The sequence below is a fragment of the Rhynchophorus ferrugineus genome, unplaced genomic scaffold (assembly GCF_030347505.1).
Source record: "Rhynchophorus ferrugineus isolate W39M unplaced genomic scaffold, kcgeb_rfMv2 rfM4, whole genome shotgun sequence".
NCBI lineage: Eukaryota > Metazoa > Arthropoda > Insecta > Coleoptera > Curculionidae > Rhynchophorus > Rhynchophorus ferrugineus.
This window is the reverse complement of record NW_027472583.1, coordinates 715,541-732,571: the sequence shown is the minus strand read 5'-3', so window position 1 is coordinate 732,571 and position 17,031 is coordinate 715,541. Positions and strand designations below refer to the sequence as shown.

The 17,031-nt window shown below is 32.8% G+C and overlaps 1 protein-coding gene across 1 annotated transcript; it reads left to right on the top strand.

Annotated features, from left to right (window-relative positions):
* The first annotated feature begins 269 nt into the window (after positions 1-269).
* On the top strand, positions 270-16,661 carry dy (transmembrane protein dusky). Its single transcript, XM_076402568.1, has 9 exons — positions 270-498; positions 6,189-6,248; positions 12,067-12,265; positions 12,338-12,556; positions 12,608-12,822; positions 14,510-14,687; positions 14,808-14,997; positions 15,056-15,220; positions 15,550-16,661. Exons 2-9 carry the CDS (start codon positions 6,204-6,206, stop codon positions 16,022-16,024), a joined length of 1,686 nt encoding a protein of 561 aa, XP_076258683.1. The 5' UTR covers positions 270-498; positions 6,189-6,203; the 3' UTR covers positions 16,025-16,661.
* The last annotated feature ends 370 nt before the right edge of the window (positions 16,662-17,031 follow it).

Sequence of the window (17,031 nt, the reverse complement as noted above, 5' to 3'; positions counted from 1 at the left end):
CAGGGAAACGCCATCGCGTTGATCGAGAAAACGACAGGCCCAGCCAGAAGAGAGGAAACCGAACGAAAATGGACCATACCGAAAACACCATCCTCGTTTCGGTACGAATCCGGGCCATCGCCTATCGACCAGCATCATCTTCGCGGACGACGTGTGTCTGGGTCACCCGGCGAGTACTTGCCCCGGGTCCCCTCCCCTTCGCCGCTGCGAGTCCTGCTGACCGACTGAGGAAGACGCCGCCGATGCCGACGATCCTCAATTTCCGCGACAGGTTGTTTTGGATCTCCATTCCGAACACGACTCCCATACGTCGAGCAACGAGAAAAATCGAGTGGGCATAGGTTTGGGGTGTTTGGTAGTTCGTAGCGCGTAGTCTCGAGCACGCTCAGGTAGTTTCGGTGGCTTGTAGTTTTTCTTCTCCATCTTCCGATTATATATCGGCGAGCTAGACTCAGTTTCCCCAGTGGATTTTGTATCGTTTCCAGTTTTCCATCTAAGGTTAGTCTTTTTTGATTTTAAAAATTAAGTTTTAATTAAAGAAACAGTTGAACAAATATTCACAAATTCGATGTAAATACAGCAATATTTGATGTAGCTTTTTGTTAAATAATTTAAATATTATTAATAAAAAAGCATGACAAAAGCAAATATTATTCTCATTGTTTATATATAATTTTGATAATAATCTTGTTTGCATAATATTTAAAATTAGTCTAGAAAGTGTGTTTGGTAATTAAAAATATATGTTTGAATGTTCATTTATTGAATTTAATATTTCTCAAATAGTATTGATACATTTGATGTTAATGTGGTACTATGTCATGTTATTTTTAGTTAAGTAATGTAAATGTTATTTATCAAAAAGTATACCAGAACCACATGATATTTTCATAATTTACATTTAATTTTTATAATACTTTTGTTTGTATGATATTTTAATTTTTAAGTATACTATTTAAAATCAGTGTAGCAAAAGTAGTACATATATTATTAGGGTTCACCTTTTCTGATACCATAAATATGCGATTTCATGAATAATTTATGTGGATTTAATAATCTAATAATATTTAATAGGCCTTCATTTATACTAAATGTATACATTTTATTTCTTTATCATAATCTTGTTTAGTATAAACATAATATGTATCTAGCTCTTTATCTACCCATATATAAATATAAATAAATATTTAGATTAAAAATTTTAGCTGTTTTTAAAATTTAATGTTTTTTTGTTAATTCTGTTTATGAGATTCACATATTTTACACACCTTCACACATATTCGCATGTATTCACATACGCTATAGTTTATCCAACAACAAGCTTTAGTTGTTACTTTAAGTAGTTTCACACATGCTTTATTATATAAATTCTCATGTCGTTGTAGAGTTTCTTAATTTTTATGAAGGTGTAACCTTCACGTTTTCTGGTGATTTTTAAAATTTCTTCATTGGGTGTAGGCGTCAGGACACTACAATGGGACATTCATTCGTGTATTTTTTTCCATTCTGATGTTTATCCCTTTTTCACTCTTAAATAGTCTCTTGGAGATTTGTTCAAATTTTGTGAAAAGTTAGAGGTATATTTACGAAACATTTGTTTTTCTTCCGAAGAGTTCAGTAATTTATCCATTATTTTGTGGACTTGGCCGATAGCTCAATATTTCTGTCTGTCTTTAAACTGAAGGTCTGGATATGGTTATTCTGGTTTATTGTTAGCCTCAGTCTCTTGAGTAGCTTAGACACAATTGTTAATAGTGGAATAGGTATGTAAAATTTACTAGATAGATGATCTTCATTGTGCCTTCTCTAAGGTAACTTTTGTGTTTTGGCTTCCTTTCCTTGGATCCAGATTTATTATTATGTTTCGACTTAGTTATTTGACGGACCTGATGTGATAAATAATTATCATTATTTACTGAAATTATTTAATACAAAGTGTATCAATAGTATAGTATAGTAGGTGCTATAATTGCTTAAATTACACTAAACTAAAACAAAAACTGTTATAGTTAGTATATTCACACAATTTTCACAAAAAAACGTACTGTTACTGTTTTTTGACATCATAACTTTGTGCATAAACTAATTTTACATTTACATTTTAATTAAAAATTCGCAAATTAAGCGATCTGTCTACAAGTGTTCGTACTGTGTAATAAAACGTAAATGGCTCAGTTTGAAAACATAATGATGCTATATTGTAACGTTATTTAATTAATATCTGGGTCGGCCATTTACAATAATTACTAACTCATTTAATTGGACCATGTAAGAACATTTTAATTTAAAATCATCCTATAATTAGAAATGAATTAATAAAACTAGCGATGAAAATTTAATTATTTTCATGAAGACGAAGACCTAAAACAGCGGTATATAACTTTTATGAAAATAATAGGTATGCAATCTATCTAATTCGCCTATAAATATGCCCTTACGTGGACACTATATTGAATAACTCCAAATTCTTCAAACCAGAAAGTCTTTTATATAAAAATAAAACACATTAAAATTAATTAAAACATATAAATTCATTTCCTGTAAAGGAGAAAGCTGCAGAAAAAAAAACATACTTTACAGCTGAAACATTTTTCTTAAATAACAGGATTCTCGCGACTAATGTAATATTTATGATCTAGAAAATAGGTAATATATAAATGATAATGTAATTTATTTGTTTGTATTTTCATATCCGAATTTAAATTATCGTAAAAATGAAAACGGGCCTATAAAAACGGACCCCACGCTGGTTTAAACTGCTATAAAATGCTTTAATATCTCATTAATTCTTTCATATATAGTAATCATTAATCTATTTAAAATGTAGTGTTTTAATTATTTAGAATAGTGAAATTTGTTCTTATTTGGTGCAATAGTTGAAAGGTATCTGTTGAGGTTATGAGGACTACATGTATACATATATGTATATACTGTGTGCCATCTGTTCTTGTTTTAATATTGGCATAAATATGCGGCATACACAAATGTTTTTAAGTTTTCTAGGATATTCAAGAAATTGGCAAAACCAGAAAAAAACTGCTTAAAAATTGCTCATTATTCAGTATAATATAATTATCTTAAGATTCGTCTACTCTAACAATTTCTCATGTTATTTACCTGTGTTATATGCTATTACTGCTTCGCATCACACGACAGCTATGACGAGCGTTTGAAGAAACTGAAATTGTTTTCCACAACAAAATGTTTAAGGTGTTTAAATAAACTGATAAAGATTCTTACCTTATAGATGACTAATTAATTTTATAACTAAAATTAACTAATTCTATAGATTATTTTTGAGATATGCCAATAAATGCGTTACTTTGATGATAACACTATTTATTTTTCAGTAAACTGGGTCCAATTTGGTTTAAATAGCTATAATAGTAATCTGACTATTGTTTTAGCAGTTTAAAAGTTATTCACTAACAAAATTCCCTTTTCATCAAACAGTTCTGGTGCAGGTGTATAATAGTTGAATCAACTGTATATAAAATGCGTTAAAACTTTCTGTGAAATATTACTTCAGATATTAACGTCAATAATAAAAATTATAATATCAATGATGAGAAACACGCAATAATAGACTACATGGAATGATAGACATTATTAAAGGTTTATTGAAGGAAAACAAATATACTCTACGACAAAGTTTGGCACGGACGCCTAAGATTAAAGATTAAACAAAATAGATTTAAAAAAGTGCAAATAACAGTGTCAAATATTTAGCTATGTCAGTAGATGTTAAATTAAATCGGTAGGAATATTTTTGAAAAATAACAGTTAAAATATATTTCGCACCAAAGGAAAATAAGGTACTAATTAGAAAGTTTAAAACTGACCTTGTAAAATTACATAAAATAATGCTATTTTAAAATACCGAACAGTATCATTATTGTAGACAATGTCTTGACAAATTATTTGAAGAAGTTCTATTGAAAGGGATAAAATTAACTACTGAAGAATATTATTCCGAATCATCAATTTGGTTTCAGGAAAAACAACATTCCAAGACTGATGAGGTACCGATGTTAGAAAAATCACTAAAAGGAAATAAAATTTGTTCTTATATATTAATATATTAATATATTAAAATGTTGCTCAAGCTTTCGGTAAAGCTTGGCATGATGGTAAAACATACGATTAAAATGATTCTTTAACCAAAATTCACAATTTCCAGAGCTATATGTAACCTACCGATACTTCAGAGTCAAACAAGAAGATGCCTATTTTAACTTGAGGAACATACAAGTACATGTGCTACAAGGAAGTGTATTCGGACCAGTCCTTTATCTGCTGTACACTCAGTACTTTTGTAAGCGGAACGAAAATGTTATTATTACAATTGCAAACGATACTCCACACCATACTCCAACTTCAGCTATTGGAAAATAGAACGCTAGATAGAAAAAGAGCATATTGAAATGAATCAAAATAAATCAGTGCATAAGTTACTGATTTCATCAATAAAAGAGTCAAGCACATCCAATATACATAAATCTATACAAATATATATCTTAGCATGACCCTTGATGTTAAACTCAGTATGACACACCCATGTATACCACATGTTAAGAAAAAATGTGAAAAACTCTAGTTAAAGTACAAGAAATGTATTGGTTATTAGATAAATATTCAGCTCAAAACACTATGCTCAAAGAAATGAACAAAGGCTCCAACGGCACATCAATGATGTTGTTAGCGCCTATATTATGATGGCTTATTCAGAAGATTTAAGAGAATTAAACCATATGATTTAGTCCAGTGAAGTTATAAGTCAAATCCAGTGCCCATTAAAAACAATCACATATATGTTAAGCTTAAACTGTCTATAAATTAATTAGGATAAAAAAATAGCTTATTAATGTTAATTTACTAGATCGCTACAATAAAGAATTTAAAAAAATTAAATCGCAAACTGAACAATTGTTAAGGTGAAACGGATACATAATGCATTACGCGAAACGCTGATGGTTACTTAATGTAAGTTGGACAATCGTAATAGATGTATCAATGAATTTCCAATAATCGAATCTATTTGAGATAACGGTAGTTCGGGTTTTCAGCGACACTAATCCTTTTTGAAAAAGTAGAATAGATGCTTCGACAAGTATAAAAATCCAGTTCGATGGGATGCATGAGGCGTAGATCCGTGTCAGGTCGCTGCTCGATCCAAACGTGAAGATACTTAATTAAATTGTTGTTTTCCTTACTGTATAGGTGGTTGAAGATAAAGCACCAGCTTGTATTTAATAATTTCGCTTGGCGAATTTAGAGTACGGTTTTAACACGATTTTTAAAAATATTACTCATTACAATCATGTGTATCATAGGTTGAGAAAGATGGAATTTCGGTTTTTCCTTATAGATGGCTCTAAAGTCGAATGTCTAGTAATGGTCATTCAATGTAACGATGCTATAGCTTGTTTGAGAGCTAATGATTCATAGAATATCCTCCATATAATTGTTAGCTTATTCTTTTGTTCAGTTAAAAGTTAGTGCGCCTTGAAAATGGAGGTGACTGGGAGGTAATTTTCATCGAAGAGAATCTTGCTTGAACGCCAGTGAGTGAATGCTAATTATGGAATCTCGTTCTTGCCAGCAAATCGATGAAGAAGTCAATAACATTTTTACAAATAATGCACTGAGACAATAATTGTATCAACTATAATCTAAAGAAGCTATTAAAAGAAGTTTGTTGATTACCACGGAAGTGAAACGTGAGTCATTTTTGCAACAAAGGCACATTTACGTAAAATAATAATGAGTAAAAAATTGTGGTAGAAGCTCGGAGAAGCTTCACAAATTCTTACAAATCCACGACTGATATCAAGGAATATGTTAAGTGTTTGAGGAAATTGTAAATATTGCATTCATTATAGGCTGCCAACTGCAAGATTGTAATAAATTCGCATGAATTTGAGAAATAGGAGAAGAAATCAAAATTACTTTTTCCCCAATCAATTTTTAATTGATTTAATTTTTTTCTAAATGTATTTAGTTTGTCTAGTTTAAGCTGAAGATCTAACATGTGTTAGTTTTGATTGATATTTCTCTAACTTGTTTTCTTTTTTTGTACTTGATATGTTTAAAAGTATCTCATTAATGCTATTTATCTAACAATTAAAATGAAATTCTAAAAGATGAGAAAGGTGAAATACATTTTTATAAGTTTTTTTTATTTTCAGATCTTTTACTAAGCAATGAGGCTATATATCGTCCTATTTCTAGTTTGTTCTTTACAAAGGGTAAGTTTTGTTTTTATTTACCTTTCTTATTATATAGTTTAGATATTTAATGGGGTCAACAATTTTACTTAACATGTAATGAACAAGAGTTTTATACTGTTTTATAATTTATATATGATAGTATAATATAATGTTCATGGCCGAAACCATTGCGTCAAGCAGAAATATATCTGCAAGCAACCTAACGCGAACACTAAGCCAAAATAGCTTAAAAGCATGGAAGAGCCAGCAAAGAAACCCAGCAGTTTGTTGCTGGATATTGTCTTCCTGTAAGAGCGTTTCTGTAATCTATCAAAGCGTAGTTATACTTAACTGAGACTAAGCTATGATATTTGCTATTCTGATATACAGAAAGAAGATAGAGTATGGGAAAGTATGGGAACAGGCGGAATCAGGTCTAGAGATGGTTGGTGGGTGCGATAAAATTTCTCATCCAAGTGATTTCAACATTTCCTGATTGGTTTTGCTGTATGAGGATCACCTTATCAGGTCTCGCAGCGCGTTACGGACGTTTTTCGATCAATGCACATTTCAAATTGATTATTTCTTGTCGCTAGCGATCAGTATTAATTGTTTTTACAGAGTTCAACAATTCATAATATACGTCACCAACTTGGTGGCCATGGACAGGAAATAACCATAATTTTTCCTTGAGATTCCGGAAATTAATCTCATTTTTCATCACCAGTTACTATTCGATACACAAATGATTTCCTTTCATACCTTTGAAGTAGCATTTCACTGCTAATTTGTTCATGATTTAATTACGTGTCATTCATGTGGCAATAATCTTTTGTTGGATATTCCCCATGGCTTGTAATCGTACACAAATTATTACTTGGCTCACATTCATCTTTTATGCCAATTATTTTTGAGTGTGCGTTGGGTCTGCATCTAATAACTCGTGCAATTCCGTATCTTTAAACGTTTTCGGTCTATCAGAACGTTCTTTATCTTGAACGTCAAACAATGTTTCACATGTTTACCATGACTGAAAGCAGTCTGTTTAGCTAGATCATCATCATGCTCATTACTGGATATTTACGCGTGGGAAGGAGCTAGAGAATCATGGGAGATTTTCAAGCTGAAGGAAGAGTGAAAATGACGGTTAGAGATATAGATGTTCCTAAACAATTTAGTATAAAAGATAGCAAATATATATCATAATTTCAAATGATAGTTAACTAACATTTTTACAGGGTTCAACAATTCATAATATACGACACCAACTTGGTGGCCATGGACAGGAAATAACCATAATTTTTTTCCTTGAGATTCTGGAAATATATCTCATTTTTCATCACCAGTTACTATTCGATACACAAATGATTTCCTTTCATACCTTTGAAGTAGCATTTCACTGCTAATTTGTTGATGATTTAATTACGGGTCATTCATGTGGCAATCATCTTTTGTTGGATATTCCCCATGGCTTGTAATCGTACACAAATTATTACTTGGCTCACATTCATCTTTTATGCCAATTATTTTTGAGTGTGCGTTGGGTCTGCATCTAATAACTCGTCCAATTCCATATCTTTAAACGTTTTCGGTCTACCAGAACGTTCTTTATCTTGAACAACCATGTTTTACATGTTTACCATGACTGAAAGCAGTCTGTTTAGCTAGATCATCATCATGCTCATTACTGGATATTTACGCGTGGGAAGGAGCTAGAGAATCATGGGAGATTTTCAAGCTGAAGGAAGAGTGAAAATGACGGTTAGAGATATAGATGTTCCTAAACAATTTAGTATAAAAGATAGCAAATATATATCATAATTTCAAATGATAGTTAACTAACATTTTTACAGGGTTCAACAATTCATAATATACGACACCAACTTGGTGGCCATGGACAGGAAATAACCATGATTTTTTTCCTTGAGATTCTGGAAATAAATCTCATTTTTCATCACTAGTTACTATTCGATACACAAATGATTTCCTTTCATACCTTTTAAGTAACATTTCACTGCTAATTTGTGGATGATTTAATTACGTGTCATTCATGTGGCAATCATCTTTTGTTGGATATTCCCCATGGCTTGTAATTGTACACAAATTGTTACTTGGCTCACATTCATCTTTTATGCCAATTATTTTTGAGTGTGTGTTGGGTCTGCATCTAATAACTCGTGCAATTCCGTATCTTTAAACGTTTTCGGTCTACCAGAACGTTCTTTATCTTGAACGTCAAACAATGTTTCACATGTTTACCATGACTGAAGGCAGTCTGTTTAGCTAGAGCATCATCATACTAATTACTGGATATTTACGCGTGGGAAGGAGCTAGAGAATCATGGGAGATTTTCAAGCTGAAGGAAGAGTGAAAATGACGGTTAGAGATATAGATGTTCCTAAACAATTTAGTATAAAAGATAGCAAATATATATCATAATTTCAAATGATAGTTAACTAACATTTTTACAGGGTTCAACAATTCATAATATACGACACCAACTTGGTGGCCATGGACAGGAAATAACCATAATTTTTCCTTGAGATTCCGGAAATTAATCTCATTTTTCATTACTAGTTACTATTCGATACACAAATGATTTCCTTTCATACCTTTTAAGTAACATTTCACTGCTAATTTGTGGATGATTTAATTACGTGTCATTCATGTGGCAATCATCTTTTATTGGATATTCCCCATCGCTTGTAATCGTACACAAATTGTTACTTGGCTCACATTCATCTTTTATGCCAATTATTTTTGAGTGTGCGTTGGGTCTGCATCTAATAACACGTGCAATTCCATATCTTTAAACGTTTTCGGTCTACCAGAACGTTCTCTATCTTGAACAACCATGTTTTACATGTTTACCATGACTGAAAGCAGTCTGTTTAGCTAGAGCATCATTATACTAATTACTGGATATTTACGCGTGGGAAGGAGCTAGAGAATCATGGGAGATTTTCAAGCTGAAGGAAGAGAGAAAATGACGGTTAGAGATATAGATGTTCCTAAACAATTTAGTATAAAAGATAGCAAATATATATCATAACTTCAAATGATAGTTAACTAACATTTTTACAGAGTTCAACAATTCATAATATACGACACCAACTTGGTGGCCATGGACAGGAAATAACCATGATTTTTTTCCTTGAGATTCTGGAAATAAATCTCATTTTTCATCACCAGTTACTATTCGATACCGAAATGATTTCCTTTCATACCTTTGAAGTAGCATTTCACTGCTAATTTGTTGATGATTTAATTACGTGTCATTCATGTAGCAATCATCTTTTGTTGGATATTCCCCATGGCTTGTAATCGTACACAAATTATTACTTGGCTCACATTCATCTTTTATGCCAATTATTTTTGAGTGTGTGTTGGGTCTGCATCTAATAACTCGTGCAATTCCATATCTTTAAACGTTTTCGGTCTACCAGAACGTTCTTTATCTTGAATGTCAAACAATGTTTCACATGTTTACCGTGACTGAAGGCAGTCTGTTTAGCTAGAGCATCATCATGCTCATTACTGGATATTTACGCGTGGGAAGGAGCTAGAGAACCATGGGAGATTTTCAAGCTGAAGGAAGAGAGAAAATGACGGTTAGAGATATAGATGTTCCTAAACAATTTAGTATAAAAGATAGCAAATATATATCATAACTTCAAATGATAGTTAACTAACATTTTTACAGAGTTCAACAATTCATAATATACGACACCAACTTGGTGGCCATGGACAGGAAATAACCATGATTTTTTTCCTTGAGATTCTGGAAATAAATCTCATTTTTCATCACCAGTTACTATTCGATACACAAATGATTTCCTTTCATACCTTTGAAGTAGCATTTCACTGATAATTTGTTGATGATTTAATTACGTGTCATTCATGTGGCAATCATCTTTTGGTGGATATTCCCCATGGCTTGTAATCGTACACAAATTATTACTTGGCTCACATTCATCTTTTATGCCAATTATTTTTGAGTGTGCGTTGGGTCTGCATCTAATAACTCGTGCAATTCCGTATCTTTAAACGTTTTCGGTCTACCAGAACGTTCTTTATCTTGAACGTCAAACAATGTTTCACATGTTTACCATGACTGAAGGCAGTCTGTTTAGCTAGAGCATCATTATACTAATTACTGGATATTTACGCGTGGGAAGGAGCTAGAGAATCATGGGAGATTTTCAAGCTGAAGGAAGAGAGAAAATGACGGTTAGAGATATAGATGTGCCTAAACAATTTAGTATAAAAGATAGCAAATAAACATCATAATTTCAAATGATAGTTAACTAACATTTTTACATTATAATCATTTCAAAATCCTAATAAATTTACTGCATTTAAATTTGACCGGAATTATAATTCGCTTCTAACCTAATTAGAAAACTACGGCGACGACTTCGTCCATCACGTGGTAGCAACGAACCACGATCTATTAATTAGTAACTAGTATATTGTTTTGCCGCGGGCATCGTCGGCCCAAGCCAAAAAACTAGATCAATAGTTTAGCAACATTCGTAACGAGAACTTAAATTATCCGCTTCTTCTTCCAGCTTTGTTTTCTGCGACAGACGCGGCGGCCCAAAACTCGTTCTATCGTTCTAAATCAGTGACATAATGAAATCGACAGATACGGTCTCCGATGGAGAAAAAGAGCGCGCGTCGCGCTTTTATGGTCTCGGTTCTAATTTTTCTTTAACGTTACAACCTTTCGAATGATTTACGCTTCGGCTTGTTACGTACGGGTACAATTCGGATAGTAGATTAAGTAGTTTTCAGGGTCGGACAGTACTTGAATTACTTATAATTACTTCTTTAAAAGGTAATTTTACCCTTAAGTAATTGATAGTTGGGGGATTATGGCTCAACGAATAAAAAACATCAGTAGGACGCAATAAAACAGTTATAGTTACATGATGCGACAGGTATTTATCAGTGAAGGGCAAAACATTAGATTTGTCTTATTCGTAATTTATTTTTGTGTATTTGTCACAAAATTATATTCTTTCTTATTGTTTAGATTTTCGTTTATGTCAAACTAAGATACATGTAGTATGAAAATTTTATCTTCATTAGAGATGTATAATCTTAATGATGTAATTTTGGAGCTTTTTCTATGTATATGATATACTCTTGCGATTTATTGCTATTTTCATATTTCTTGCTGTCATTTCCTTTTACATGATTGCAAATTAATGAAAACTATAGGGATAATAAAGAAATTTGTATTAAATAAGATAGCGTAAAAAATGTTAAAGAATATTTTTATTTTAAGACATATATTGAAAAATATATTTTCGAGCAATTAGCATTTTATATACATCATCATACAACATTTGACTTTTAACTGTTGACTTAATATTAGTCTTAATAATACTATATAAAATTTTCATTAGAGTACAGTTTCATTACAGTAGAGTAGATAATATTAAGAGCATATATTGTACATAAAACAGACAACGACAAATAAATGAGGCCTAGAATTTTGTTCATATTAGTCTCATTTGTACATGTAGAATATATAAACAATTATTCATAATATTTTTTTAAAATTAGAGCATCATTTGTCGAATCACGGCATTTTTTGTAAAATTGTAGGCGTATATATATATATATATATATATATATATATATATATATATATATATATATATATAAAAGAGCTCAATTTTTTTTATACTCTGGTTGTTAGCCAGACTTTTTGGACTATTAAGAGCTTGCAAATTATTTTATGTATTAAAGGCTATAAAATAACTACAAATTTATTATTGATTGACTTGTTATTTTTTCAAACCATATAGTAAATATTAGAAATGTTGAGTGGTTATATTGTTCTAGTTACATTCTAATGCTGAGGAAGTCGAAGTTATTGAAGCTATACCCAGCGAAGAGATTAGTGATCATTCAAATAAAATCGAGAAGGACTCTAATGGCGATCAGATAGCACTGGAAAGTGTGGACGAGGATGAGCCACCGCCCAAAAAGTTGGCTTATAATGGTCCACCACGAAACAACCCATTAAATCTACCACCAAGAGGTAAGAGAGTCTTTTTAAACTTATTTTAATCGTACGCGAAAATTATGGAATATATTTTTGACGTTTTCTTAGGAAATGGACCAACCTACTATCAAAATAAACCTTTCAAAAATAACAAACCGAACTATGAGAACAAGAACTTGTATAATGGACCACCTCCACCACCTCCCAAACAAGCCATGGATAAATATGGCACGGCGGGAGATATCTGGCCAGCTCCCGTTCCGGAGATGCCGAAGATTGTCTCTCTCGATGTCAAATGCGAAAAGAATCTCATGAAGGTCTACATAGGTTTGTTTTTATTAATTGCCATTTCTTAGAGTATATTTTTCGTGTTTTCAGGTTTCGATAAACCCTTTTATGGCATTGTATTTAGCAAAGGGCATTACAGTAATGTTCATTGCGTCCATCTACCGGCAGGACTTGGCAGGACATCCGCCCATTTTGAAATAGGTATTCACGCGTGTGGAACATCAGGCAATACAGAAAATGGTCTATATGGTTATGGGGCGGATAGTGGTAGTGGAACTTATTTTGAAAATATAATTGTTATACAGGTATGAATAATGTGCATATTTAATTTAATTTCCAAAACTAATATTATTGGATTTTAATATTATAGTTTCGTTATTCTATTCGCTTGTTGAGTTAATCATCCTCGTTTGTCTTGCTTTTTTGGTTCCTTGCTATGCAATTTTGGTACTTTATTTAATTAGGTTCTTGTAGGTATTTTGATCAGCGATATCCATTGGTAAAAATTCCAAGTATAAATATAAACAACTGTTAAATTTGATGAGTTTTGATATTATTCTACAAAAAGTTATAGTTTACTTTTTAATATTGTTGAGTTATTTAGTGTAACAGGTCAATTGAAAAGTCCCGACACATAGATGGCGCTGTTAGAATTAAATCTATATGTTTTTAGTCCTAACCGTCAAAAGATACGTGTATAAATTTGACAGATGTGGGATCATTAGTCTGTAAATTATAGGATTTTGAGTGAAGTAACTTTTGTTATTGTGAAAAAATGGATATCAAGGAATTTCGCGTGTTGATAAAATATTGCTTTTTGAAAGGAAAAAATACAGTTGAAGCAAGAACTTGGCTTGATGCCGAGTTTTCGGACACTGTCCCAGGAAAATCAACCATCAAGGATTGGTATGCTTAGTATAGACGTGGTGAAATGAGCAACGAAGACCAAAAGAGTTTGTTACCGACGAAAACATTTAAAAAGACCACAAAATGATTTTGAATGACCGTAAATTGAAATTGAATACAATAGCGGAGACTATAAAGATATCAACTGAACGTTTACATCATATCATGCACGAATATCTGGGTATGAGAAAGCTCTGTGCAAAGTGGGTGCCGCGCGAGCTCACTTTTGACCAAAAACAACGACAAGTTGATGATTCGAAGCAGTGTTTGCAGATGATCAAGCGTAATAAACTCGAGTTTTCGCGTCGATATGTGACATTGGATGAAACATGGACTGCACACGATGAACCCGCTCCAAAACGAGGGAAAGCGCAACAGTGGGCTGGCAAGGTTATGGCGTCTGTATTTTGGGATGCGCATGGAATAATTTTCACTGACTAAGTTTGAAGGACGAAATCGCTGAAAAACGGCCGCATTTAAAGAAAAAGAAAGTGCTGCTTCACCAAGACAGTGCACCTTGTCACAAATCAGTAAAAGCGATATCAAGAATGTATTAACTATGCTTCGAATTGCTTCCTCATCCACCATGTTCTTCAGATCTGACCCCCAGAGACTATTTCCTGTTCTCAGATATCAAAGGAATGCTCACTGGGAAGAAATTTTCGTCGAATGAAGGAGTGATTGCCGATTGAGGCCTATTTTGAAGCAAAGGACACATCGTACTACAAAAATGGCATCGAAAAGTTGGAGGTTCGTTATAATCAGTATATCACCCTTGAAGGGAATTATGTTGAATAAAAAAAAATTTGCTAAATAATGTATTTTACTATGGTAGGCCGGGGACTTTTCAATTGACCTGTTATACAGACGCTGTAGAAATTTATGGTGGCGTTGGTCCGTCATATATCAATTGTCGGTTTTGCTTTCAAAGATACAAAAGTAATAATCTTAATTTTCATGACGAAGAATGGTCTGAAGGACTTACTGGAAGAAAGCCCATATCAAACTCTCCAAGAATATTCTGATCAGCCCGATCACGAATATCTTCATTATCAATCATAATTATTTTTTTTTGCTTGTTAACAGTATGATCCTCAAGTTCAAGAAGTTTGGGATCAAGCTCGAAAACTACGCTGTACCTGGCACGACCAATACGAAAAATCTGTCACATTCAGACCGTTCCCTGTCGATATGTTAGATGTCATTCGGACTGACTTTGCTGGTGATAATGTTGGATGCTGGATGCAAATACAAGTAGGAAAAGGTAAGAATCAATTTCAGCTTAAGTAAAATGTTCTATGTATTTAGTTGTAAATTGAAATAGCAAGAAATGCTATTTCAATATTTCATTTTAGCAATTTTTATACGGAAATGTATATTTCAGGTCCATGGGCATCTGAAGTATCTGGCCTGGTAAAGATCGGCCAGACGATGACCATGGTTCTGGCCATCAAAGATGACGACAACAAGTTCGACATGCTTGTCAGAAACTGTATGGCTCACGATGGTAAAAGGGCCCCCATCCAACTGGTTGATCAAAAGGGATGCGTCACACGGCCCAAGCTCATGTCCAGGTGAATATTTCCATTTTCGTCTTGTGTCTTCAGATTAATGAGCCTTATTTTCTCGAAGGTTTACGAAAATTAAAAACTTTGGAGCGAGCGCCTCGGTATTGTCTTACGCCCACTTCCAGGCGTTCAAGTTCCCGGATTCTATGGAAGTTCATTTTCAATGTACCATACAGATATGTAGGTATCAGTGCCCTGATCAGTGTTCTGATGGTTCAAATCATGGAAGGTGAGCTCGTATATGATATTTTTCCTAACTCATGATTTTAAAATCCCATATCTTCAGTAATATTGAATGAAGCCATATTATAGCGTATTTAAAGGGTAACATGTCATACATCACCTAGAAATATATGACAAAATAAAACTAAATAACTTTTCCGCCATTTCAAATAGCTCAGAGAGAATACAATTGGCAAAAGTTAGATATCATTAATAATAAACAAACATCATAATACATTATTATATAAGAACAATGATTTCTTAATTTGTGCAAAAAATTATTGCTAATATTTTGTATTGGTTGTTGGTTTTCACTAAATTTTTGGTACTTTATAGCTACCAAAGTATAGCACAGAGTTCCGATGCCTATGGTCTGCCATCAGCTCTACCCATAGAGCACTATTTGCACTCAGCACGACCAAGAGATGAGCGCCGAATTAAAAGGTCGGTGAAGACCGAGCCTGGTACGGAAGTGGGACTCAACAGGATCATACGAGTGGTAAGTACCGGAGATCTGACATTCTCCTTGGACGAGAATTCCACCAGCTCCGCTCCAACAATGGTATTTCCCGCCGCGGTCGACCAAGTCACCACAGCCAACGGCTTGATATGCATGACAACACCTGGCTTCGCGGCTACTCTGATTGTTTTACTGGCGATCATGATGACTTCCTGTCTGATGTCGGCTTTCTTATGCGTTAAACTGAAGCCATTCTCCCACAAGAAGATCGTCCAGGTAGTTGGATTCCCTGCGATGAGAAAAACCACAGCGAAAACTAAACCAAACGGAAGCAGCTGTTTCTATTCGTGATGACGTACAAAGATGTGTTCTAGCAGTGTCTTCATTGTTAATTTTATGGAATCAGAGTAGATTATGCTTAATCAGTTAGTTTGCTATTGTAAAGTCTCAAGATTCTGTTCAGAAATATTTAAAATGGTAACAATAAAACTTTTCTGGAAATATATTTTGCGAAAAAATTTATTTCGAGACTTATAATCTTGAGACTTTAGAGCTATATTACGAATTATGTGATGACAACATAAAAATGTAATTCCAATTTTACTGGAAACTGTTCTATATCTATCGTTTTTTCTGTCACCGTCACTATCCGGAATGAAATCGTACCTGAAAAACAAAAATACTATCCACTATAACACATAAATATCATCGAAACATATTGATTTTTGGTAATAACTATTTATTGTTCTCCTCTTAGCTATAAGATTACTACGTTAGTTTAATCCTGTACATTTTGTAAATACATTTCCGGGGTTTTTGTTTTTATTTATTTTATTTATAGTTGCGTCTGTTTTTCGTTTTCGTGTAATAAAGAATCAAAAAACCAAATTTATATTTTTCTGTGTGTGGTTATAGGGATTTATTTTTTTAATTATAATTTTGGTTTGTTTTGTTTCAAGTAAATAAATAAATACAAACTTTGACTGAACGATAATGTTTTATTTTAGATATAATTTTCCAAAGTTAACTTAGACTTTTTGCAACGTTAACTGGTATAATATAGTATAATATAACTTCTAATTGTTATCACAGATGTTTTGACGAAATCTATAGATATTTAACAACAAAGTCGATCAGTACCAACAAAAATCGAATTTTTTAAGCTAATTTGGTTACATGTTCCGACAAAGCACACATTATTCTATCTCTTTTTAACTAGGGTAAAATAAAAAGCAAAAATGCGCTCCGAGAATAAAACAAATTTTACGCTCTTATTTATTCTTCTATAATAACAAAGTAAAACCATAACAAATTTTAGATTGTGAAGATTTGATTTGGATTTGGATACGATAGAATAA

Excerpts from the sequence above, each read along its gene's own strand:
- dy (XM_076402568.1), top strand. The coding sequence starts at position 6,204 with ATGAGGCTATATATCGTCCTATTTCTAGTTTGTTCTTTACAAAGG. Across the intron at positions 12,823-14,509 it reads AAAATATAATTGTTATACAG|TATGATCCTCAAGTTCAAGA; the intron begins GTATGAATAATG and ends GCTTGTTAACAG. Across the intron at positions 14,998-15,055 it reads CGGCCCAAGCTCATGTCCAG|GTTTACGAAAATTAAAAACT; the intron begins GTGAATATTTCC and ends ATTTTCTCGAAG.